This window comes from Larimichthys crocea, chromosome VIII (assembly GCF_000972845.2).
Source record: "Larimichthys crocea isolate SSNF chromosome VIII, L_crocea_2.0, whole genome shotgun sequence".
NCBI lineage: Eukaryota > Metazoa > Chordata > Actinopteri > Sciaenidae > Larimichthys > Larimichthys crocea.
Window position 1 is genome coordinate 30,558,223 of NC_040018.1, and position 26,001 is coordinate 30,584,223.

General features: G+C 43.4%; 1 protein-coding gene and 7 non-coding genes across 8 annotated transcripts in view; 1 reads left to right on the forward strand and 7 right to left on the reverse strand.

Moving 5' to 3' along the window:
- The window catches only part of otog (otogelin), a 53,631-nt gene that overhangs the window by 5,466 nt on the left and 22,164 nt on the right, over positions 1-26,001 (forward strand). Inside the window, exons 5-23 of the mRNA XM_027281370.1 lie at positions 461-562; positions 1,389-1,546; positions 2,185-2,306; positions 2,394-2,602; positions 4,678-4,808; positions 4,906-5,012; positions 6,686-6,795; positions 7,754-7,879; positions 7,993-8,101; positions 8,280-8,326; positions 9,455-9,600; positions 12,999-13,131; positions 14,635-14,812; positions 15,730-15,854; positions 15,962-16,174; positions 17,333-17,495; positions 18,417-18,491; positions 18,874-18,917; positions 19,346-19,511. Coding sequence (XP_027137171.1) covers positions 461-562; positions 1,389-1,546; positions 2,185-2,306; positions 2,394-2,602; positions 4,678-4,808; positions 4,906-5,012; positions 6,686-6,795; positions 7,754-7,879; positions 7,993-8,101; positions 8,280-8,326; positions 9,455-9,600; positions 12,999-13,131; positions 14,635-14,812; positions 15,730-15,854; positions 15,962-16,174; positions 17,333-17,495; positions 18,417-18,491; positions 18,874-18,917; positions 19,346-19,511 — 2,464 coding nt within the window. The remainder of the gene's footprint in view (positions 1-460; positions 563-1,388; positions 1,547-2,184; positions 2,307-2,393; positions 2,603-4,677; positions 4,809-4,905; positions 5,013-6,685; positions 6,796-7,753; positions 7,880-7,992; positions 8,102-8,279; positions 8,327-9,454; positions 9,601-12,998; positions 13,132-14,634; positions 14,813-15,729; positions 15,855-15,961; positions 16,175-17,332; positions 17,496-18,416; positions 18,492-18,873; positions 18,918-19,345; positions 19,512-26,001) is intronic.
- Positions 2,955-3,027, reverse strand: trnav-uac (transfer RNA valine (anticodon UAC)). Its single transcript has one exon. It is a non-coding gene; the product is annotated as a tRNA-Val (tRNA).
- Positions 3,138-3,210, reverse strand: trnav-uac (transfer RNA valine (anticodon UAC)). Its single transcript has one exon. It is a non-coding gene; the product is annotated as a tRNA-Val (tRNA).
- Positions 3,396-3,468, reverse strand: trnav-uac (transfer RNA valine (anticodon UAC)). The gene has a single exon. It is a non-coding gene; the product is annotated as a tRNA-Val (tRNA).
- Positions 3,846-3,918, reverse strand: trnav-uac (transfer RNA valine (anticodon UAC)). Its single transcript has one exon. It is a non-coding gene; the product is annotated as a tRNA-Val (tRNA).
- trnav-uac (transfer RNA valine (anticodon UAC)) lies at positions 4,240-4,312 on the reverse strand. Its single transcript has one exon. It is a non-coding gene; the product is annotated as a tRNA-Val (tRNA).
- Positions 4,420-4,492, reverse strand: trnav-uac (transfer RNA valine (anticodon UAC)). Its single transcript has one exon. It is a non-coding gene; the product is annotated as a tRNA-Val (tRNA).
- trnav-uac (transfer RNA valine (anticodon UAC)) lies at positions 9,128-9,200 on the reverse strand. The gene has a single exon. It is a non-coding gene; the product is annotated as a tRNA-Val (tRNA).

Consider the following 26,001-nt stretch of genomic DNA (forward strand, 5'->3'; position numbering starts at 1 on the left):
TAATGTGGCTTTAACCAGAGCAACAAGTGAGCCCTCTGTTTAACTTCCCCCTCGCTGAGTGAACAGGAGGAAAATAGCTTTTATCTGATCCATCAGCCCGTCCCTCCTCCCCCCACAAACCCCTGTATTTTACCTGTGCTTGTGTGGGACGTGGCTGACTGGGCAGACAAGCTGTAAGCCCACTGAGCAGATGGTGTTACTGCAGGATGAGGAGCCATCGTCTGGTGTTTGGTGGTGCGTCCAGTGACTGGAACGTTTGTTGGGGGCCCCCACAGCTCCATATGATTGCTGACAGATGGTGACTTTTTCCTTAATGTCATGACCTGCAGATACTTAAAGTAAATTTTATGGGTCATTAAAGAAGCCTTCTTACCTGTGAGACACTAAATGATCTTTTTTATGTTTCAATCAGACCTTTATCAGGTGAAATACAAGGCGATGAAATGACTTTTTCTCTCAGCAGAGCCGTGCGCGTTTCCGTGCCTGAACGGAGGTCAGTGTTTTCAGGGGGAGTCATGTGACTGCAGCTTGTATCAGGCCACTGGACACAGATGTCAGACAGGTAATCAAACACCTGATATTTGAGTCATTTTAAATGTTTTAAATCAGATTATGTGAACTGCAGCAGAGGGGTTATTATCACTACATGAAATTGCACCGACCTGCAGTGGAGAAGCTGAGCCACAGTTGGAGAAACACAACCTGACGTCATGCCCGGCCAATCTGACGATCAAACTCCTCCACAGTTAGTGTAGCGTGAAATGTCACTGAAACTGAGGCTGTCCAGGTGGATTCATGGACTAAACTCTGAGACTCAACCTGTTGTGTTCTGGCTTTGTTTATTTCACGTAATACTAAAAAAAAAATTATTAACACGTGATTTTAGTTAATCATATCAAGTTCTAAAATCATATTTTTGGCACAAACTGCCGGTGTGGTGACATAACTTTATCTGTTTTTTCATCCAAAACAAATTTTCTTGATATAAATATAATCTATAATATAATCTGCTTTATTTTGTCTTGTTTCAAAACACTGTGAAATTATTCACTAACAGTGCCTGTGAGTCAGATGTAGGGGTCTCTGTTTATGGAATATAATATTTATAATGATTCAGTAGTGTGTAATTGTTAGAATTTTTATATCTATAGACGCTGCAGTTCTGCATGTTGCACTGTTGTTCAACTACACCAGTAGATGTCACTAAATCCTTCAATCTTTTTAGTCACTATTAGCATCTTCTGATGCTTAAAGCCTAAACATTGATTCATAAAGCAAAGGTACAATATGTCATAAAGTTTTTACTTTATTTTGGGCGTAGATTATAAAACTCCTTGGACTGAACTTCATAGATGGGAAATTATTTCATCGTCATTTATTTTCTCCAGTTCCTAACCCTGGCTTCGAGAGGGAGATGACGTGCAGGTCGTGGGGTCAGTACAACTTCGAGACGTTCGACGGTCTCTACTACTACTTCCCCGGTCGATGTACGTACACTTTGCTGAGGGACTGCGAGGAAACCACCCAGGCCAGCATCGTCGTCCAGGTTAGTCCAGACTGGAGCGAAATAAATCCTCCAGACTCGAAGCTGCCCAGAAGGTTTCGCTTTGACGCCCACTTCCAGTCAAGGAAAGTTTGGACTCGGTGGCGTCCTGCTCCAAAACACACCCTCCTTTCTGACTTCTGCGAGGTTCAGTCTCAGCCTGAGGAAAAGATTTGCTCTGAAGATTAGTGAAAGCTATCTGGTTATTAGAGTCAATTACCATTAAATACTGCAATTACCCACTATGCCTTGAAAGCATCTGCAACAGACCGGGACTTTGTTCCCCTGAAAAGGCAGCAGATACCGTATCTGTGTATGGGAAAACCAAACCGAACACGAAGAGACCCGAACGCATTAAGATTATTGATAGTACAGTAATACATGTATCAAGGAGAATTTTAGTAACAAAAATATAAGACAACCAGAACATTTAAGACAGAAGTGGGATGACATTTTCTTTTGTAGTCTCCAAACTGTGAGTTGAGTGGTGTAGATCTGCTGGCTATCAAAAACAAACACCAGTATGGTCCTTCTAAAAGAGAGAATGCAAAGCATCGCTTACATATCCACATCAGTTTTTTAACATTTAAACGTTAAACCTGGTTCCTAATGAATGGTTTCCATGTTGCATCTTGCTGCAGGTCCACAATGACCCGGCCTGTAGCTCGGCTCCTTACACCTGCCAACGATCCGTCAGCCTCTTCCTCCCATGGGAGGGTGAAGTTCGGCTTTTCGCCACCAATGTGACCTTCAAAGGCCAGAGGTCAGCCAAGAACACAACAAACCATCCACTTTTTCCGTCTTTCAGGATTTATTACTTATTTGAATGTCTCATTGTCTCTGTGTACAGTTTGCAGCTGCCGCATCACATTCACGACCTGCAGCTGGAGCAGATCTCGCAGTACGTTCTGGTGACGCAGCAGCACGGCTTCACGCTGGCTTGGGAAGGGCGCAGCGGCTCCCTCTACATCAAACTCAGCCCAGAGTTTGTGGGTAGAACCTGCGGCCTGTGTGGGAACTTCAACGCTGACGTCCAGGACGACCTGAAGACGAGTTATGGTAAAGATCTTCATGAACTTGGTTACAACGCACATTAAAACAAATATAGTCATTTAAATCCAGGTATCAGTTGTAAAATCAGCCCGTGGGGCGTGAGAGCTCCTGTCACCTGCATCAGCCTGAATCTTGGTGGATCAGATTATAATCAGTGAGACTTGAACACACACAAACTCTGTGTGTACACATATCCAGACAGATTGTAATCTGATCAACCATATCACAATGTGTCCAAAGACACATTTTCCCTTAGTGACAAAAAAATGAAAATGCAACACACGCAGTCCGTGTTTGATAGATAAAATGACATTTTATTGTAACATAATGTCAGACTCACTACCTATAGTCATAGTTTTGGTTCCACTGGGGATTGAACCCAGGACTTTCTGCGTGTAAAGCAGATGTGATGACCACTACACCATGGAACCTGCAGAAGTAGCAGTCTGGCTAATCCACCACAAAGAAGTGTTCAATATTTAATGTGAAGGTGAATGAACAGATTTTGGTGAGTGAATTATAGTAGTATCTGAGATAAGGATGGTTCCACTGGGGATTGAACCCAGGACCTTCTGCGTGTAAAACAGACGTGATGACTACTACACTATGGAACCTCTGGTCTAATCCACCAAGGAAGTGTTCATTATTTGATAAGGAATCTAGAACAATGTTTTGATTCGATCTTATATGTTGTTGAGTTATAACCAAGTGGTCCTCTTGGTTATCTTCCATGGCTGTGGGGTGAAGCTTATGCGGAAATGCATACTATATTTTATACAGTTCAATAACTACAGAATTCTGGTTCCACTGGGGATTGAACCCAGGACCTTCTGCGTGTAAAGCAGACGTGATGACCACTACACTATGGAACCTCTGTGAAATGTCAATTTGTCCAGGGTATACACCGCTTCTTGCCCGAGGTCAGCTGGGATAGGCTCCAACCCCACCATGACCCTGATGAGGATAGGCGGTTAAAGATAATGGATGGACAGTAACTCTGTTTCCACTGGGGATTGAACCCACGGAGTCTACCAATCCACCACATAGAAGTGTGTTCTGAAGACTAAAACAAAATCAGTGTTTTGGTGATGAAATTATGGTAGTAGTATCTGAGACAAGTATGGTTCCACTGGGGATTGAACCCAGGACCTTCTTCGTGTAAAGCAGACGTGACGACCACTCTGCGAAGCAATCCACCACAGAAAAGTGTTGATTTAAGACTAAGTCTAAGAAGTATCTGAGATAACTCTGGTTTCACTGGGGATTGAACCCAGGACCTTCTGCATGTAAAGCAGATGTGATGACCACTACACTATGAAACCTCTGCAAAGCTGTTTGCAGGGTAATCCACCACAGAGAAGTGTTTATCTAAGACTGAAACAGAATGATTGTTTTGGTGATTAAATTGTGGTAGTATCTGAGATAAGGATGGTTCCACTGGGGATTGAACCCAGGGCCTTGTGCTCCAACCCCACCACCCTGATGAGGATAAGCGGTTAAAGATAATGGATGAACAGTAACTCTGTTTCCACTGGGGATTGAACCCACAGAGTCCACCAATCCACCACAGAGAAGTGTGTATTGAAGACTAAAACAGAATGAATGTTTTGGTGATGAAATTATGGTAGTATCTGAGGTACGGATAGTTCCACTGGGGATTGAACCCAGGACCTTCTGCGTGTAAAGCAGACGTGATGACCACTACACTATGAAACCTCTGCAAAGCTGTTTGCAGGGTAATCCACCACAGAGAAGTGTTTATCTAAGACTGAAACAGAATCAATGTTTTGGTGATGAAATTGTGGTAGTATCTGAGATAAGGATGGTTCCACTGGGGATTGAACCCAGGACCTTCTGCGTGTAAAGCAGACGTGATGACCACTACACTATGGAACCTCTGTGAAGTATTTTACATGCTAATAATTTATTATTTGATAAGAATGCAGTGGTTCGCACTGTCGCCTTGCAGCAAGAAGGTTCCTGGTTCAAACCTCAGCTGGGGCTGAGTTTGTATGTGTGTACTTGTACTTGACAGGTTAATTGGGGATTTTTAAAAAACAAACACTTCCTCTCTCTCCCAGGTACGCTGACACATGACATAGGAATGTTTGGGAATAGTTGGGTGGAGGCAGAGCCACACGAGGCCCGATGTCCCATGGTGCTTTCTGACTTCCCTTCACCCTGTGCTGCCGTTGAAGCTCATGTCCTGCAGGTAAGTTGGCTGATAGATATCTGGAGGCCTCCCTGCTGCAGAAAAACATCTTGAACACTAAGTGAAAAACTGTCTTTGTGTCTTTGTGTGGCTGCAGAAAGTGGAGGAGGTGTGTGCAATGGTGCTGGATCCACCATTTCAGAGCTGCCACGAATTTGTCAGCCCGCTGTCCTACATGGCCAGCTGCTCCAACGACCTCTGCATGTAAGAACAGTGTGTTCAGACCTACCTGTTGAGATACCTTGTCCTCATTTGGTCCTGATGATGGTTTTTGATGAATGCTCGGCCAATTCCATTGACTGCATACAAAGATAGACGACATAACAGCTCTCCAAAAGTGAGGCCAAAACACCTCAATCGAACCCCTGGTAGCTGGCTGCAGTATAGGTTATAAACCTTGACCCTTCGATGTTAGGAGATGGGACATGGACCGACCGAGGTGGTTTTCTTGCTGGGTTTGGCTTCTGGCATCCTGGGGCTGAGTCAGTTCAGTTAGCTACATGGCTGACCAATTTAGCAGTTCGCTACTTTGTAATCTTTCAATCAGAAAGTCTGTGAATCACCTCCGTAGTGTTGACGTTGGAACTCTTGCTCCAAACCACTTCAAGGTAGCAGAGACCTTATCCGGGATATTTTGGCTTAATTTGGAAGTGGAGACACGTCGTCCAACTTTATATATGTCAGTGCCAAATTCATACGGGTTAATCTGTTGTGGACCATGAATATTGACAGCAATTTTCATGGGATTCTAAATGAAAAGGATTCATCCTCAGGGGAGTATCAATGTGTAGAGTAAATATCATGATAAGTTTCTGAGAAACTTCTTGGAAATTTCAGCCCCAAATTGGCATCAGTGGGTAAACAAAATCATTTTCTGGGGACCATGAATTTCATGAAAATCCAACCGTTAGTCGTCGTTTAAATTGTGGCCCAAAATACCTGTGGATGTGTTTGTAATCTGGAATGAAGCCCCCTGAGCTGAATCCACTATTTAATTCTCTGATCTTAAAGAATATGAGAAGGCATTTCATTTCCCTTTATGTGTTTTCCCCTCGCTGACTCAGTTAGAAATCTGAGTCGGCTGCACCATCTCCGGGCTCTGATCCAGAACTTTAGACTGGAAACTGGAGGGTAACTTTAGGTTGCAGGAGAAGTTGCAGTTAGAGGCAACATTTATTCAGTTATGGACGATGTACAGTTGAATACCAATTAATTGTCTTGCTCGACTGAGGACACAACTAAGGACTAAATCCTTTTATCCTTCAAATCTGCACTGGCTGTTTTTCTGCATTCATCGCGGTGTTGTTGTTGGTCCTCGCTCTTCTTTGAACACTGTCGGTATGTCTTCGGCCACTTGTGGTGTGTTGTGAGGTTTCTTGGATTTTTGCCTTTGTCCACAAAGCAGACTTGTGAGCGCCTTTTGTTTCTGACCACTTTCTGGTTTAAAATACCACTCACAGCTCTCTCGGTTGTGTCTTTTGGTGGCTTGGGTCCATGAACCTGAACGTGCACTCCTTCAGTAGGTAACATTAGCCCTGGCAGTCTGTTACTGTTAACTCAGAGTGATTTGGAACAGAGACTAGTGCTAAAGACAAGACAGAGTGTGCAGAAACAAATTTACCTTATCAGATGATTTACTTTGACTGATACCATTACTAATACACAGATACTACAACAAAGCTTTTCAGCTATAACTTTTCATCGAGAGCTTAGTTGGAGGATTTACTCATTAACAGACAATTCTCCAGTTTCCCTCCATGATGCAGACACACAGCTGGTGGATAGTTATTTGTTTGAGTTCAGCGTACCTGGCTCGATGGCCACACCTCTCCTGGCTCCACTCAAATAGTCCTTCTCTGTTTGTTACCCTGTTGAAGGTCGGGTCCCAGCGGTGATGTGGTATGCCAGGTGTTCAGCGAGTATGCCCGGGCCTGCGCCCACGCTGACCACCCACTGCACGGCTGGAGGCAGCACATTCCTCAGTGTGGTACGTTTTTTCCAGGTGTTTTCAACTGTGCGCCAAAAAACGGCACGTTATGGTCAAACCGACCTCTAAAGCAAAACGCATTATGCATCCTAAAAAAGAATCTCAAGTATATTTTCTTTCAGTTATTGAAGTTGCGAGATTAATTATGAAATGCTAAATCATTACTCTGAGATATACCATTTACAACTACAAGAAAATGTCTCAAAAATTACTAAAAATCTAAATAACGTTAGCTAAAGAACCAATAATCTGTCAGCTGCAGCAAAGTATTAGCATACAGTGAATGAAAATAACACAAATTCAAACACCTGAGTCCATTTCATATGAAGATTCGAACATTCTAGTCTTTTTAATGTAAAAAAAAATGTCAATATATAATCACATAACCCACTGAAATAATTAATAACAATCAGATATGTGTACAACTGTAACGTACGTTAACTAAAGAACCGTTAGCTGTGTTAACGTGAGGTAGCCAGTGGACCTAGCTGACACATTTTTAGTTCTATTTATGTAAAAACTGTCAATATGTAGTAACATTGTTTTGTTTAAAAGCTTTAAGCGTACCTGGAAACCTTAATATTGTTTTTACAGATCAGACTTTACCTGACGTTAGCTAAATACTGTAAGCTGAAGAACTTAAATTACAACAAAAATAGCACAAATTCAAACATTTTAGTCAGTTTTATATGTAAAATTATTTTGTTTCAGGACGTGGAAACCTGTTAACTTAGTGTTGCAGTTGTAGCAGATATATTTACTGTTCTATTGTATTACATAGCATGTTTTAGGTTCATGCAAACAAGACTTTAACTTATTTATTTACTTAAAAATCATTTAGTTTCATCTGTTTTTTTTAAGTGCAGTTTATAGCATCACATTTAGACACAGCACAGTGTATATGCTCTCTATTAAATATCTCCAGTTTTTAACATATTTGTTGTGTTTGTGTGACCAGAGAAGCAGTGTCCTTTAGGTCTGCAGTACAGGGAATGCATAAGCTGCTGCCCGGCGTCCTGCAGCCTGGAGCGAACATGCATCGACAGCAAGCTGGCATGTTTGGATGGATGCTACTGTCCTGAAGGTGGTTTTCTATTCAGATTCTACTATCTGTTGTAATGTCAACCCCTTAAAAAGTCTTCCAAGTTGACCGTATTTTGATGTTTTCACACAAAGCTGTCTCTTGTCTCTTCTCAGGTCTGATCTACGAGGACGGAGGCTGTGTGACGCCGTCCGACTGTCCCTGCGAGTACCACGGGATGTTTTATCCGTCCGGACAGATGCTGCAGGAGGAATGCAACAACTGGTGAGTCAACTGGTGTTTCACCTCTCTCTCACCTCATATGCAGGATCTTATCTTGCAGGCTCCACACAGTCCTCTTAATCTTCTCAGATCTGACCACCACCTGGTCTCGGTGTGTCCAGTTTCTGTTGGTGATCCTGCTGATAAGCTCACCTGTGGTTGTCTCTGCTTTCTGTTTCAGCACATGCGTGGGTGGAGTGTGGAACTGCACCGATTACAGCTGCCCAGGTTTGTGCCTTCCCTCGGTGGGTGGTTCGATTTTTACTCAAACTGAACGGCAGGTCCGTGATGGGAGGTTTGATTGTTTTATAAAAACCCAACAGCAAGTTCTGTTCATATAAAGTTAGTTATAGTTAGAGAGAAAGTTTTCGATAGAGGACGTAGCAGAAGAACCGTCGTAGCAAATGTCAAGAAAGGAAAATGTCTCCTATTTTAGAAGCCAGGAAGAAGGAACTTCCTAGATATGGTGCAAGAAAACCTTCACATCAGGCGGAGGCTTTCTAGTCAGGGATGTACATTGAACCTGTATAAGGGAAGCAGAACCGGAAACTACTTTGTAAGCAAGTGTTAGAGATTTGAATTTGCTACAGGTAGCCAGTGCAGATTGATGAGCAGCAGGGTAACATGTGACCTTTTGGGTTAATTGAAGACCAGGCGAGTCGCCACGTTCTGGATCATCTGAAAAGGTTTCACTGTGCAGGCTGGGCAGCCCGTCAGGAGGGCGTTACAGTAATCGAATCCCGAGAACCACAGCCTGTATCAGGAGATGGGTAGTATGACGAGTCAGGTAAGGTTGTGAAGTGCGAAGTGGCACAACAGGGCAACCGAGGCAACGTGATCAGAGAAGATTAGTTGGTCATGAATCCTGACTCTGCTTTCTATCAGTTTTGATGTTGATGTCATGGTGTCAAGTAGGATGGGCAGTATTTATTTAGCTGACGCTTTTATCAAAGAGGAACTTGCGGGTTCAATATCCAGTCAGCTGGGATAGGCTCCAGCCCCACTCTGATGAGGATAAGTGGTAAAGTTTGGTTCCACTGGGGATTGAACCCAGGACCTTCTGCGTGTAAAGCAGACGTGATGACCACTACACTATGGAACCTGTACCCACCTGTAGATATAGAGGCATTCAGAGATCCAGAGCGGTCGTAGTCAGGTTGCAAGAAGAAAAGTTTCCTGGTAAGGAACAAGAGAAATAGGAAGATTCCTAGTTAGTAAGCAAGGAACGGGAAGACTTGGTTAGGAAACATGGAAAGACATGCCATTCAAGAGCTCGGTGTCTGCTCAGTATCTAACAGGCAGTAGTCGAAGGTGTCCTCGGATGAATGAAGGAAACATGTCTTGCTCTTTCTGCAGGCGAGTGCTCGGTCACTGGCGATATGTATTTCCAATCCTTTGACGGGCGGATCTACACTTTCCCTGCAACATGCCAGTATGTCCTCGCCAAGAGTCGCAGCTCAGGGAGGTTCACCGTCACCATCCTGAACGCCCCGTGTGGAGCCGTGAGTTACGTTTAATCTGGATTATTTTTATTTTATTTTAAACTCCTTCTTGTTTTTCTTTTTCTTTTGGACCAAACATATCTCCAGCACGCCTCTCCCACTTCTCTGCGATCAAACTGTTCTCCCGTCTCGGCTTACAGGTTTATGCAATTTGTCTGTCGTGTAGATCATATCATAATTTAAGTGCTCGATAATCCCCGCTGACTTTTGTTCAAGAGCCGCGCTGCGACTTCGACAAATGAAAGCAAATGTCTCGATCAACCGCGGCAGATAATGAACATGAAAGCAACAAAAGACTGAGAGCTTCTTCTTCTCCTCTCCCCGCCTCTCCAAGCCTTCAGTTTCCCAACAGCCTTTGAGCTGGGCTCGATGGATGGGGAGGAGGAGGCGAGATATAAGATGTCCCACTCATCAGAGCAGAGGCCCGAGACCTCTAACAGCCAACTGAACAGGATTACCTTATCTGGCCTGACTGACAGAGCTGTGGACGGCTTTGTAGTGAGGAGGGAGGTGAAGAGAGTCAATGGAGGGGTGGGGGAGTTGGACAGAGAGAAGGTTATGCGAAAACAGGAGGTGAATGATGGGAAGAGTAGGAGGAGGAGGAGGGGGTCGCTAAAACCTTTCGGCTATGGGGCTGTGCCACTTATGAAAGAGACGATTCATAGAGGCAGATCGTTTACTGTCAGCGACGAGCGGCCTTCTTTACTTTAAACATATCAGAGCGGCAAGTAACTCATCGTACCTTTACTAAAGCGATGGGCTACAGTTAAGTACTCGAGATTTCCTCGAGTATCATTACATTTTGTGATACGATGATCTTCTTCCCAGCACCAAATGACACCAAAACGTCCATGAAGACTAAAACAAAGCTAAACGTGGCGTGAATTTTTGACATTTGCCAGTTGCACTGTATCTGCTGAAAGCCCCGATATCAAGGTTGTCAAGTCAAAGTCAAGTTTTATACACCTAAACATTGACTAGGAAGTCAATGGAAGACAATTTGACATAGTGACCAAACCGTGTAATTACAACTTCTGAAGTCTTTTTCATGTAAATTTCAGCCAGCCTGATAATATTTGGAAAGTCTAAATCAACATTTAAATAATCAGAAGTTAGCTCAGCAGGATTTGGCCAGGAGAGAAGGGAGCTACACCTCTGACTCTGTATTTGTTTCTTGTTAATACATCGCAGCTAAACTGGGGGTGTGTTTATTTGTGTAACCGCTGAGAAACAATCAGGAAATAACGTTTTATTTCACTTATTAATCAGCCTTATCGACATTGACACTCCCTCACTCTCATTTACTGTGTATGTCACTTGACCACTGCTCAACTTCTTAGTGTCACTAATTTGAAGCATAAATTGCCAGTCAGACTCAGATTTAGAAGCTGATTCACGAAATAAACAAAGCCAGAAGGCAACAGGTAGATTATCAGAGTTTAGTCCATCAGCTCCACTTGGATTGGGCTCAACACCGCCACAGCGTTCATTACAAATACCTTTGTATCTCAGTTCAAATGAAACATTTTGCTGACACTTTTATCCAAAGCAGCTTAGAGAGAGCAAACTTGGGGTTCAGTATCTTGCCCAAGGACACTTTGACATGCAGACTGGAGGAGATGAGGATCGAACTACCGATCATCTGATTAGTGGATCTACAGTACCTCCTGAGCCACAGCTGCCGGGAATGCTGCATTTGGGCTGAATTGAGCCTTGAGTTCACTGAACATATTCGTGTTCCCCAGACGATAGATCCTTAAGAAGTTTTCCCAATTAACTTTTCCACTACCTGGCATCTAAGCTTTTTGCATCATTTAGATTTGATAGGTTTGATGGACAGTTACGTGTATCTCAGGGCTTTACATACCCACAAAAACCTTTTGTTCAGCTGGTACACTATACTCACTGATAAAATGAGTTTTTGTGTTGTGTGTTGTAATGCACATTGTTGTCCCTAGGAGCCACTAATGCAGCTTTATCCTTTTTATCAGAGTTTACATTTTATTTTTTAAAGATTTGCATTTTATATTGATTTATTGATACTTTTCTACCACTTCACACATCAAACTGTCAAATTACATGGTTCATTATCTGCACTGTAGAACTGGTTACTATGAACCTCACAGTAACTAACTGGCAGCTGTTGACAAGTAACTTACTGTAAATAGAATCACAGTAACTAACTGGCAGCTGTTGACAAGTAACTTACGGTAAATAAAATCACAGTAACTAACTGGCAGCTGTTGACAAGTAACTTACTGTAAATAAAATCACAGTAACTAACTGGCAGCTGTTGACGAGTATCTTACTGTAAATAAAATCACACTAACTAACTGGCAACTGTTGACAAGTAACTTACTGTAAATAGAATCACAGTTACTAACTGGCAGCTGTTGACGAGTATCTTACTGTAAATAAAATCACAGTAACTAACTGGCAACTGTTGACAAGTAACTTACTGTAAATAAAATCAGTGTAACTAACTGGCAGCTGTTGACAAGTATCTTACTGTAAATAAAATCACACTAACTAACTGGCAGCTGTTGACGAGTATCTTACTGTAAATAAAATCACAGTAACTAACTGGCAACTGTTGACAAGTAACTTACTGTAAATAAAATCAGTGTAACTAACTGGCAGCTGTTGACAAGTAACTTACTGTAAATAAAATCACAGTAACTAACTGGCAGCTGTTGACGAGTAACTTACTGTAAATAAAATCACAGTAACTAACTGGCAACTGTTGACAAGTAACTTACTGTAAATAAAATCAGTGTAACTAACTGGCAGCTGTTGACAAGTATCTTACTGTAAATAAAATTACAGTAACTAACTGGCAGCTGTTGACGAGTATCTTACTGTAAATAAAATCACAGTAACTAACTGGCAACTGTTGACAAGTAACTTACTGTAAATAAAATCAGTGTAACTAACTGGCAGCTGTTGACAAGTATCTTACTGTAAATAAAATCACACTAACTAACTGGCAGCTGTTGACGAGTATCTTACTGTAAATAAAATCACAGTAACTAACTGGCAACTGTTGACAAGTAACTTACTGTAAATAAAATCACAGTAACTAACTGGCAGCTGTTGACGAGTAACTCTACAGTACATCATTTGTTGCTGTATTACTGTGTTGCTTATTTTCACAGTAACTCTATTATTACTGTAGTTTTTGACTGAATACACAGTATACTACTGTGAAATGGTTTCCAGTAAACTACTGTGGATTTTACAGTGTGTGATGGAGTGATTTCAGAGTGACCGTCTTGTTTTCCTCTCTCTCTCTCTTCCCATTATATCCCTCTCTTTGTGAGTCCTGTTGTGTATCTGAATTGCTGCTGTTTGGAATAATGTCAGCGCGATTTATCAAGTCATCTTGTCTCAAACTGCAGAATCTGGACGGGGCCTGCATCCAATCAGTTAATCTGGTCATTGACGAGGATCCAAGATCGGAGATTACACTGAGTCACGTTGGCGAGGTCTTCATGGCCGGACAGTACCGCATCTCCCTGCCGTATAACGACGGTAACTCCCTCGTCTTTTATCACCTTCAAACATTGTTCACATCCAGCTCTCGCCTTCTTTCAGCACTCCGCGGGTCATGGCAGAGGCGGATTGAATGACAGCTGTGCTATTGAACAGAAATTTTCCCAATACTTTACTGGGTTAGCGCTTGCATTGTGTTGCACAAAATGCCTTCCCTCTGAGTATTGCTCTCCTTTCACGCCACTGTTTTCATGCCTGCAGCTTTCTGTTGAACCAGTCAACAGCCTTTTGTGTGTTTTGTGATGTGAGTGTGTGAGAATGATCTGATATTTTAATACCTTAAGGAATGAAAACAACACTGACACTTAAAGCACTTCATATTTTGGTGCAAACAAAGTACTTCACATTCCTGAATCGAGTCAGCTGTTTTTTTTTTTGTCAGTCAATCAATTCATCTTTGTCCAAAATGTTGGGAATAAAATCCAGACATGAAGAGAGAAGTAAAGAATTTAAATCTTGAAACAAACCCGAACAATACTTCAAAGTCCGGTTCAGGTTGACATCAGGTCAAGTCAGGTTCATCTGGTTCTCTGTCAGTTAAATCAACTTGCTCATTAATTTATGATGTTGACGGGTCAGTTGAACAACTTCCAACACCCGTGAAGTGTTCAGGTGCCTTCAGCTATATTTAAATATCACCAATGAAACAAAAGATTAACAAATCTTGGAGTGCATGATTTGCTGTTTGTTCTAGATGTTTCTTATGTGTTAAAAAGTGGTAACCACTGATGGCAACCAAAGTCCAAGGATTGGTTAAACATGAGTTGCTCCTTTCCTTACGGTAGAACTACATGGGTTTGAGAACTTTAAATCTGTCATGAACATGTAATAACATGGGAGACGCTGAGCAGAGCCTGCCGTGATGTTGTTATTCTACAACTGGTGGAGTTTTGACCGTCTAAATAAACGTGAAGATCTGAGTCTGGATCCAGAAGGAACAACATGAGGATCGTGGTGGTGCCGGAGGGTTTCTCACCATCCTCAGACCTGTTGCAGGAAGTTAGAAGACCATTACAACCGATGCCAAAGCAAAAAAGGGAAGCACAGTAGCAACCTGTCGACTAGAGATAAACAGGTCTGTCATGTCAAACTTTGTGATGTTGCCTTTGGATCAGCTTCAGACTTCAAAACTTTGATCTAAAACAAAACTTCAGATTCTCTTTAAGGTGCCATTCTGCACAGATGTGTTTACTTCCTTTTAAAGAACTCGAAACGTTAGTTTGAGAAGCTGCGTGATGTTGCGGTGTACTTGAGTACGTTTCTACATCACTGCAAGTAGGGAAGGTGGAGGTGGAGGTGAGCAAAAACGAGATTTTCAGGGAGTAAAGTTCAAAAGTTAAAAATCAACCAATGAAGTGCTGGAAGAAGTTTGCTTGCTTGTGAACAATGAAGGCTTTAGATTTTAAACCTTGAGGCTGATGTGTCGCTCAGAAGTAAATAATATATTTACTCAAAAACCTACAAAACATCTTCGTCCCGCAGACATGTTCCACATCCAGGAGCTGTCCTCCATGTTCCTCCAGGTGAAGACGAGGTTCGGCTTGCGTCTGCAGTACAACTGGAAGGAGTTTCGCCTCTACCTGCAGGCCGACGAGCAGTGGAAGGACGACACGGTGGGCCTGTGCGGCACCTTCAACGGCAACATTCAAGACGACTTCCTGTAAGTGTGCGCGCCCCCTGACCTTTGACCCCTCCCGCGCCCTCCGTTAACCCCGCTCCTTCCAATGATAAAAGAGAGAGCGTACTCCTGTTTCAGAGGCAGAGAGGGAGGTGACGGCGAAGTGCTCTCTCTCTCACACTCTCCCTCTGTAATGCACACTGGCGAGGCGGCTCGGCATCAAAAGCCTCGCTCTCTGATCAGCTCTTTTAGGCGGGCCAGATGAGCGCCCAACTGGACACGCCACTTCAACAAGGAATTTACTGTTAGTTGGAATAGGGGCTCCACTGTACTGCATCGTAATGGCCGACCATAAAGGGCGGATGTTGTCTAACAGCTGTAAATGGATATACATCGGCGTTGGTGACTGAAGTGGTCGTATGCTGCTAGAAAGAAAGCTCTCCAGAAAAGACTTTAAAATGATGATTTTATATTTGAGCTTCGTCTTCGATGACTGACTCCTGTCGTGTTTTTAACATGTTATTCATGTAGTAGTTACATTTTATGAAGTTGTTTTAGACGTAATGAAGAAGAAAATAGCACGTTTAGTGACTAAAACAAGCAGAAAAACAAGTCATAAACTCAGCAGAAGCTTCTTTCTTCGGCTCTACCGGTTCTGAAAGTGCAACGAGTCCATCGGAGAGCCAGAGGTGGGACTCGGTCACTCATAGCCAGCAGACTCCACACAGGACTGCTCAGACGTCAAGGCTTAATCTAACTTCTGGGTGGAAACCAGCCTGCATATTTTTTTAACTGACTTATGAAACCTTGCTGTGGTGTAGCATCTGCACAGTACGACCCTGAGACTCTGGATGACTCGTCCTGATATCAGTTTCAGTGCGTGAAAAACAAAATGAGTTAGCTGTTTGTCCACCTCCTCGTTGTTGAGATGGATCTGTGCTCTCTGTGTTCTCCTGCAGATCTCCGTCAGGGATGATAGAAAGCACTCCTCAGCTGTTTGGAAACGCCTGGAGAGTCTCGTCGGCCTGTTTGTCCAGCCTGAGCACGCCTCAGCTCGACCCCTGTGACACTCACCAGCAGGCCGGTCAGTTCCTCTTCTTCCTTTAGCGTCTTCTGTTTCAGTCGAACGTTAAATGTCACGCTGAAGTGTTTCTGTGTATGACCGTGTGATGTCGGCCTCCTCTTGATCAGTGGCCTATGCAACAGAGATGTGCGACGTACTGAACCAGGATCTGTTCTCCGCCTGCCATGAGTACCTCAGTCCGACCTCCTTCCATCAGCAGTGTCGCTCGGACACGTGTAAGTGCGGGACGCCGTGCCTCTGCTCTGCGCTCGCTCACTACGCTCACCACTGCCGCAGATTCTCCGTCATCGTTGACTTCCGATCGCAGATACCCGACTGTGGTGAGTATCCAGCAGACAGAGTCAAACACCAGCAGCAGCTGATATCACTGCCTAGTCCAGCAGCAGTCAGCCCAGCTCGGCGTCTGTCTTTCAGCCTTTTATTTAACCAAGCTCTCACCAACCAATAAAAGTCAGTCCCACATTTGCTCTTGTCCGGCGGCTTCTTGCTCCCTCACTCTCTCCTTTTCTCTTCTTAGCTTCCTCCGTCAGCGTCCTCTTCACTCTCTTCTCCTCTGCCATCATGTCCATAGAGGCTGCTGAGCCCGGTTACATTGCCTAGCTCCGGTTCTGGCTCCCCACCCTTTAAACGACCTCTTCCTGGTGGTCCAAAATGCCTGTGGTACAAACACTCTGAGCTCATAGTCCAGGCAGCTCGGCTAACAAACTGAGCTAACATTAGCTAACAGCAGCTACAGCTGTCAGCAGTTTACTTCACTGTCCATCATAAACTCTGTAAATCACAGAGAGTTGAGGTGCAGAGTCAGTCCCAGATTGACTCTTGTCTGGTGGCTCTTTTCCTCTTCTTAGCTTCCTCCATCAGCGTCCTCTTCGCTCTCTTCTCCTCTGCCATTATGTCCATAGAGGCTGCTGAGCCCGGTTACATTGCCCACTTGTCCAGCTCCAGTTCTGACACGACACCAGCTCCATCCCCCTGGCCTGAAAACCTCCTTCTTCTTCTTCTGGTGGTACAAACACAACACTCCCCCCGGTGCTCTGAGTTCACAGTCCTGACACCTAACATGAGCTAACAGCAGCTAACAGACTGAGCAACATGAGCTAACAGCAGCTACAGCGGTCAGCAGGTTACTTCACTGTCCATCATAAACTCTGTAAATCACAGAGAGTTGAGGCGGAGCAGCCGGAGGGACATCAGAGGGAAAACCAGAAAACATTTCCTCCATAAAATATGATCCAGTTTCACCAGAATCAGTGAAATAGTTGCTGCTGTGTGACTTAGTGCCGTAAAGCGTTACGTACTTCTCCCGACCCGGAGCCCAAAGTTACATAGTGTGAGAACAGACGTACGAATGACAAGAGACACCGTTCACCTGATCACAGGTCAGTGGGTCAGCAGGGGTCACAGACGTTATTATCAGAGGAAAGTTGCAGCTCTTCTGCTCTGTCGAGTTATAAATATGGAAATCTCTCCGTCCACAGCGGTCACCTGTCCGCCCACCATGCAGTACGGCACCTGCGTGTCGTCGTGCCAGCGCCGTTGCCCTCCCTGTCCGTCCCGCAGCACTGCGGGGAGGAGTGTGAGGAGGCTGCGTCTGCCCTCTGGGATCCTTCTACAACCATCGAACACACACCTGGTGCACAGGTAAGCCTGAGGGGGGGGCCTGCAAGCAGGAGTGAACCCAAACCCTAAAAAAATCAGCTTAGTTTGACTTTTAAGCACAAAATTCAACAAAACACTAACAGGTGCTTTGTGTCACATTAAACATTAACACATTTTTCACGTCCGTCTTTTTAGTCCTGGAGCGAGTCGGTGTCCTTGTTCCAGCTCCAGCTCTGCCTGCCGCCGTGTCGCGGAAGGTTGCGAAGCTCGTTAAACGGCTAACAATGGAGTGACTCCACCAAACAAATCCTCTCAAAGTGATATTTGTACTGCTCTGAAGTTTAGGTCAGCCTTAAGTGGAAAGCCTGTAGCTTTCCTCGCAGACGTTATAGAGCCAGAGGACCTCGGTAAGTTGTGCCTCCTCCCTTTCAGCCTGCTCTGCCCTAGAAGACAGGCGGCTTAATTCCTCTTAAATGTCCCAGGTTTTTACATCCTAGTGCAGCGCGGTGCCTTACTTACCATGTGATAGAGTTACATCAAGGAATTCACCGTGAAACCCCCCTTTCATTCCCACTCGATCCGGGGACGACACAGATATCTGATAACCAGTGAGAAAGAATTTGTAGTACAGAGGCCGATGTGTGGCGCTGGCCTATATGTTACAGGGCTTTCCGACCTCTGCTACACACGTTTAGCACGGCGTGGATCCACTGTACGTTTATGTTTTTTGATGAAGATGAAAAGATTTGAAGGTTTGGTCTGATTTCACCTCCTAAATCCTCCTTATCTAGCCCCCTCTCCACTTACCTGTAATACTCTGTTTAAGGTCACACAAAGCCCTCTTTAACATGATTCTTTACACAATAACGAACAAAGTGAGCAGTCTTTACTTCACCCAAACCGGCTTCTGTAGATCTTTGGTGTCGTCACATAGTTTCATCTTGTGTGTGTGTTTTTTTTCAGGAGCGAGTGTCCCTGCAGTTTCCTCGGAGCTGATTATGAACCCGGAGATGTGATCATGATGTCAGCAGGTGTTCAGTAAGATCCTCTCCTCCGTCTCTGTCACCTAAAGGCTTGCCTTCATCTTCACGAACGATGATGATTTAAAGAAACACTTTACACAGTTCAAGACAGCGGAGACGTTAATTAAAGATCACCCAGGACAGGACAGCGGGAGACTAAGTTTAGCTGTCTAAAGTTTCCGGTTGTTGTCGTTGGGTCAGATTTCTTGACAATGACTCCTGTCAGTCACAAACCAGACGAGCAGAGAAAGTGCTGCGAACAAAAAACTGACGACTCATCTTGCAGATGTTAAATAACACTGGAAATGTCTTCAATAGATCTTTGTATTTAATTTCATGTTGATTGACATGTAGTTTCTGTATTTATCTTCATCCCGTCCTCTCATGTTCTCTTGCAGACTCTGTCTGAACGGTAAACTGGTGTCCCAGACAACAGAGCGCGGTGAGTGTTTCCATTTAACACAAACAATAAGACGATTTTACTTTTTCCACTTTCTTCCAGATTTCCCTCAAATTTAATTTTCTGTTCCATTGCAAAGATTTCTTAAATCAAAATAAACCAATCCTCTGATGACAGTCAGGCTGTTCCTTTGTAAAGCCACCTGTAACCACACCCACCTGTCAGTCAAAGCGTCCACGCTCTTAATCCTGCATAACTTTAAGCCTTAATATAATGTGAACAGGTGAGTTGTATATAAATTCACCCTCAGTACAGTTGTCATGAACGGGGAAATTAGCTACAGAGACCAAAACTGTTTTTGTACCAGGCTGTAAACATGTTTATTTCTGCTGTCTAACATGGGGACTTATGGAGACTGACTCACTTCTGGAGCCAGCCTCAACCCGTGGTTTCTTCTTCTCCTCTTACAGACAGGTTGTGTCCGGCCGGTCAGCTCTACCAGAACTGCTCAGAGGGGGACGACAGCCTCCAGTCAGGAAGGGGCATGGCCTGTGAGCGCACCTGTGAATCCTACCTGCTCAACCTCACCTGCTCGACACACGAGCCCTGCATGGCCGGATGTACCTGCCCTCCTGGGTGAGTGACGACACAAGAAAGTTGTTTTGTCCTTCAGTGAATATGAGAATAACTCGTCATGTGGAGCTTTTTTTTTTTTTACTTTTTTGAAGTCTTGTAGTTCAACCAACTTTGTGTCAGTGAATCACCAAATCACCAAATCAGTGCCACTGTAAACCTTTCAACTAGAAATGGACCGGCCGTGTGGTCGACTTGTTGACTTGTTTGTGACTGGAAGGTTGCTGGTTCGAGTCCTTACAGCTGTTGGATGAATGTTGTTACAGAAACTCACTGCTAACATGGTGCTGACCTTTCACTACAGTTAGTCAGGTATGAAGATGTATGATGATGCAGAAGAGAGTGACCTTCTTCTCGATAAATAAAGGTTAAGAAGTGACTGTGTAGCTCTGAGTCTATCCGGATAATGGGGTCAGCAGGGGGTTGTGGACTGGTTAAAGACTAAAGATGTCAGACGAGCCAGGAATAATTCTCCGAACCTCCTCCTGCCTCTGAGATTTACAGGTCTGAGTGCACATTGTGTGGATGAACATGGTGATACAATATGCAGAGAGGTTATCAGAGGTTTGGATCGATACACTATTATCTGTGTTATGAACCATGTGAGTAGAGGATCAAGTCGGTCGTGGACCGGGTTGAGAAGTTGGGCTAAGTTTGTTTCATCTTATGATGCTCTAAGTTATTAATATTTAAATAAATCATCGTTGAGGTTTCTCTGCCTCGTTGCATCGTGATTACATCGGGTCAAAATAAGACAGACTTCGCTTTGCAGACTAAGTGAACAAAGAGTCATGTTGGAGTGAGAGAGAAAATGTATTTACAGTTTACAGTACTTTTTATGTTTATGTTGTCTTGGATCATTTGGATATTTTGAAGTTTGTCGGGTTCATTCAGTTTCTCTTGAACAAACAAACGGAATATTTCTGAGCCACAAGTTTGTGTGTCTGAGTTTCGGTTGCGGACATATTTTTGACTATATCACCTGAAGTCATTACAACCATCAGATGAGGTGGACGGACATCGTGGAGTAGATTACAGTCATCTGATCTCTGTAATCCTCTGTGGCTGTCGGCTGAAAAGAAGGTTAAGTGGTTTCATTCTCGGAGTCTGGGATTATTAAAGTATTTCTGATTCTGATTCAGATTCTGATTACAATATGCTCAGATAGGGTCAGTTTAAACATAATCCAGTAATAATAATCAAGTGTGCTGTGGACTCGTCATCTCGTCTATCTGAGATGAGCTCGGGTCCACCATCGGGTACGTCATCGTGACCTTTCCTCCTTCCTGTCGCAGTGTTTCATCTAAACAGTGACATGGCGAAAGCTCTGACAGGTACAGAGACCACGTCACTGCTGTGATTCATGCATTCCCCCTCGCCTTTTTAAACAGGATGACCTTTTTGGTGATGAGAGTTGCCCACAATTAATCCCAGAAAGTCTCAGATCGCCAGTCATGGTACAAGCGTTTAATAACTCCTGATACCTGATAGTTTGTGAAGAAATTTTGTGGTAAGTTTGGACACAAAGGGATCTCATTCAGCTCGCCGATGGCAGCTGGTTTAATAAGTACAGTGATGGGTTTAGTCTTGAGTCAGATTTTTAGTTTTGGGGATAAATGGATAAATTTGTTTTCAGATTCAGTCAGATTGAACAAATCTGGCTCAAAATAGACGTCATTTTATGAAACACAACTGAAACTGAAGAAGGGATTTGTCTCTTCAATACTGCTTGTTTATTGACTTTATTTCTCGTCCACATCAACACCAGTTTGTGCGTGGGGCTCTACTGCAAGAAACATATTAGATTTGAAGGGTTGGTGTGTCAGATTTAGCGGCATCTAGTGTTGTAGTGTAGTATGAAAGCATGCCTTCCACATGAAACATTTTAAATTTAAAAAAGGCTGATTTAAAGAATATTTATAGCTGCAAACCATCACACTGATAAGAGGAAAGGCGTCAAACCAGGGTAGATCTGTGTATCGCGTTGGTTCAAAACATTACCCTGCTCCTATGGCGAAAACTCCTCAGGGTACCTTTAACCTTCTAGAAATAATTCCCACTCTATCAAAACATAAGAATAATGTCCTGATCTTTGTATTGTAGATAGTTAATCATTACGTTGATATCTCTGATTTTATTTTGGCGGGTACCCGGTTCCACCCGGTTTCCTCTGTAATGCCCACAAAGTGTCCCCGGGTTACCAATCTTCTGTAAGTTGTGTTGTGAGGGAGATCCTGACCCACCGTGCAGAGTGGAAAGAGACAAAAAGACATTGTGAGTTCATCACATCATCACCATCAGTAAACGGAGGCTGTTTTCTGAAATTTCATCACATAATCTCTCACATAGTCTCTCACTGCCAGAGATGGAGAGTTCGGCGAAGAGTCGGCAGGGAGGACTGACCAGGTCGAGCCAACTTTTCAAAGATCTTTTCTCATAAAAGCTGTCGAAGAAATGACCGACAACATCATTGTTGTTTGTCAGAACAATCATCACCATCAGTAAACAGAGGGACTCACCCGACTCTCACTGCCCAGACCGAGGCTGTTTTCTGGGGGGAGTGTTCGCCAAAGAGTCGTCAGGGAGGACTGACCGGGTCGCGGTCACATAAATTTGTTTTACCAAAGACAATCCCTATTACCACATTACTGTTGTTTGGTGAAACAACCTAGGTTGCTCTAAATGTTATTACCTAATCACTGTAGATAAACAGCAGCTCTCACTGCCCAGACCGAGGCTGTTTTCTGGGGGGAGTGTTCATCGAAGAGTCGGGAGGGAGGACTGACGGGGTGACTTTTCCACATATGAAGTGGCTGATTTTTGTATCATGTAGCTGTTCTGTTATTTGTTCTCATACAGGAAAAAGATATTTACAACAGTTTTAATGTGGTTGTTGTTCATGATTTAGAGAGCTACAAGATTATTGCGCTTTTCTTTGCTTTCTCATGACATGAGTCAAAGACCAATACAAGACTTCAGTCTCGTACTTGAGTATTCGTCTTGGCTTGAGAAGTACATATTTCTTCTTTTTTTTATTACATTGTTGGCCAGCTCCCCATCGGCCACATGTCTTCATGTTTCCTCTAAACCAGACAGCGGATGATAAGCAGGTGTTCCCTCTGTCATATTAATACTGCACTTAGATGATTATCGTGAAAACAGAAAAAAAAAAAAAAAAAGATCCCAATTCAAAGTCAACTGCGAGGTATTCATCTGCAGCAGGACTTAAAAACCTCTAATGGGAAATAATTAGCCGAGGTGCTGACAGAAGAATCCATTGTGTTTTCATTCACAATGGGACACTTTGTTTATGATCAAAATGTAGACCATTCATTCATTCCTCATTCGGTGACAATTAGCCCAGCTGAACTCGTATGAACCTGGACTTTCAGGTGCAACACAGAACCAGGCAGCAGAACAGAGTTTGGTTCTGGTTACAGTACGTATGTACAAACCTGTTATTTGCAGTAAAATAACTTCAAACTCTCAGTGAAGATGCTGTTTTGGGAAGTAATCAGGGTGATGTTGACTTTTAAAACAGCTAGCTGGCATTTTTTAGGATTTGAGGATGGTATCAGACGCTGCAACAAAACCAGGGATTATGTCTTATCTTATATCTAATTACGTCAGACTTTCAGGCAAACCTGTTTCCTCTTCTCTCTGCTTGCTTTGAGTTCCTGAAACTAAACTTCAGGTGTCCTCAGGTGTTACCTAATCAAAGTTCTCAGTTACTTTAGCCTGGCAGTGCTGATTGAACAGATGTGCCATCATCAGCATCATAACAACACCTTTATGATGGTGGTGTTGGAGTGTTGGGGGTAACCACTATGAAACAATCAGAAAATAACTTCTCTGATTCACCAGCTTTCTCACGGTTGGTGCTCCCTCACTCCCATCCGCTGTCTACGTCGCTCAGCCACAGCTGGCTTTCCCTATCCCAAAGTCTCAGCTCTCTTCAGGCTGACTGTGGAACATTTCTACAAAAGTTGTATCTCGTACCCTGCGATAAAGACATTTTGGTGATGTAGTGACTGGGTCATTTTTTGAGTGTGCTTGGCTCGTTAAATAGAGATATTACGTACATCTCTGATAATGAACCCCAACAGTTCCCACCATGAGCAAGCACTTGGCGACAGTGGCAAGGAAAAACTTCACAAGGACAACTCCAAGAAAAACAACAGTAACCACCATCTTACCACCACGTCTGTAACCACCAAGTCAACATTCAAAAGTGACAGATCTAAACCACAAGGTTTCTCAACGTGCAGAAACGTGCAGAAACGTAAAAATCATGCTCTTGATGATGAGGATGATGAAGGATCATAATGTTTGTATTTGAGCCAACAGAAAAACCATAATGTGGTTCGATTGGCTGGATGCCTTTTTGGGCCTCAGCAGTGGTCTGAATTTTGTAGTACCCCATGTTCATGTAAGTGGATGACTTCACCAGCTTACTTTGCAGCACATAAAAATGAAAAGATGACACCATCGATGAGCCAATCATTCGATAACCTGGAACAACTCCGGATGCAGACTGCAGTCAACCCATTGCGCCGCCTGGCTCGCCTGTCGCCGCTCTGCGATAACTACATCTCCCCCAGTCACTTTTACATCGTGTGGTGGAATGAAATACAAAATGAGGGCTGTGTTTATGAGGATTTATTCATAATGTGCACGTAGGTCGAGAGAATGAATGATTTTAGCATCTTTGATCGGAGTAATTGATACGGCGACTTGGCGGGCGGATAAAGGAAGCTGTTAACACCGTTTTATCTGGGGTGTAACTCTACTCAGATGAACCTGAGGTTTGTGGCGGGACCATTCAGTATGTCACTTCATTGTCTGCAGCCTTGCCAGTGGATATAGCTCAACCCTGATATTACAAGATACTTATCAGCTTCGTCTCGCAGAGTGGAAAGCAAATGGAGGCATCCAGACAAAGACTGTTTCTCTCTCTATCTCTGAGAATCCTAATTGTCTGGTTTTCTCATGTAGCTAACGAGTGTTACAGCTTTTCATCCACAGTCGCCCACCCCTGAAACTCTCTCCCTCTTGTTTCCTGGCATGGCTCCTCCCTGGAAGCGAACCTGTTTTGGCTCTGCCTCTGTCGCTCTCTTGGCAAAGGACAGTCGTCATATCTGGATTAGAGATGAACACAGGAGCTCTAAATGATGATTACGCTATAACATGATAGTGTCCTGTTAGCCCACAGTTCTTGAATAATAACCAACGTTGCTCCAAATTAAACTGTACTGAGTTTTGAGGCTCTTTTATTGGCCCACTGATGATTTGACAAACAGCTTATTCTTTCTCTGAATGCTGGGACCACATCTACTCATCGTCGACCTTTCAAAAATGACTCACATCAGTGTTTCCCGAGCTGCCACCTCTGTGTTGAAGTCTCGTTATGTCTTCTAAGTCTGGAAATGATCAACTTCATGACCGGACACCGACTGCGGTTTCTGGTGCCATCGTTACTAGACCTAAAAGAGTTCTGTTTGGTTGGTCAGACAAAGCAAACAATTTGAAGACGTCACCTTGTGCTTAGATCTTCTAGTCTTGTAGCGACATAACTGAGTTTTAGGCAGGATCACATCTGCAAGTCATCTTTGGTCCACTTGTTTGTTTTAATGACCAAGCTGTCCTTGTACCTAAATGATGAAATAGTTCAGTCTTGTTAGGTTCAGCTACCTAAAACTACTTGGATAATGTCTTGGAATCATCAGATGGACACGAATTGTGGTTTCTGGTGTCATGGTCGCTAGACATGAAACAGTTAGTAGACTAATCTCTTTCCAAATCAATCTGCAACCATTTTGGTGATTGGTTTTAATCGTTTTAGCCAATAATTGAGCAAAAACAGCGAAAATCCTCGTCCTCAACTTTCAAAATCTGAGGATTTGCTGCTGTTCTTTTGGGTTTTCGACTGTTGGTCACACAAAGCAAACAATTTGAAGACGTCAACTTGGGTTTAGATCTCCTAGTCTGTGGTAACATCACAGATCTTCAGGTGGAATCTACTTGTCGTCTTTGGTCCACTGATGAATGTCCTTGTACCTAAATGACGAAGGAGGTCAGTGACTTCCTGAAAAAACATTGAAAAATGACTCTTATCAGTGTTTTCTGATGTGGTGACATCTTGTTAGATTGAGAATTAGCTACTTTTGTCTTTGGTTTTTGGTCAGACAGAGTAAACAATCTGAGACTCTTGTAGATCTTGTAGTCTCATAATGACGTGTTGTCACAGTTTGTATTCAATGTGGAGATGTGGAGAGCAGTCTTTGAGGTCCATTTGTTGGCAATACGGTGGATGTGAGGAAATCCAGTGGGTAAAGAATCTCACTTTGGGAGTTGCTCCTTGTACAATAGTTTGCAGATTGCATACTTGTTGCACTTCTCTTGTTATAGTATGATATATTTTTTGGCTTCTTGGTGAATGTTATTGGTGAAAGTCATCATTTTCAATGGACAACCCAATGCTCGTTGATATTTA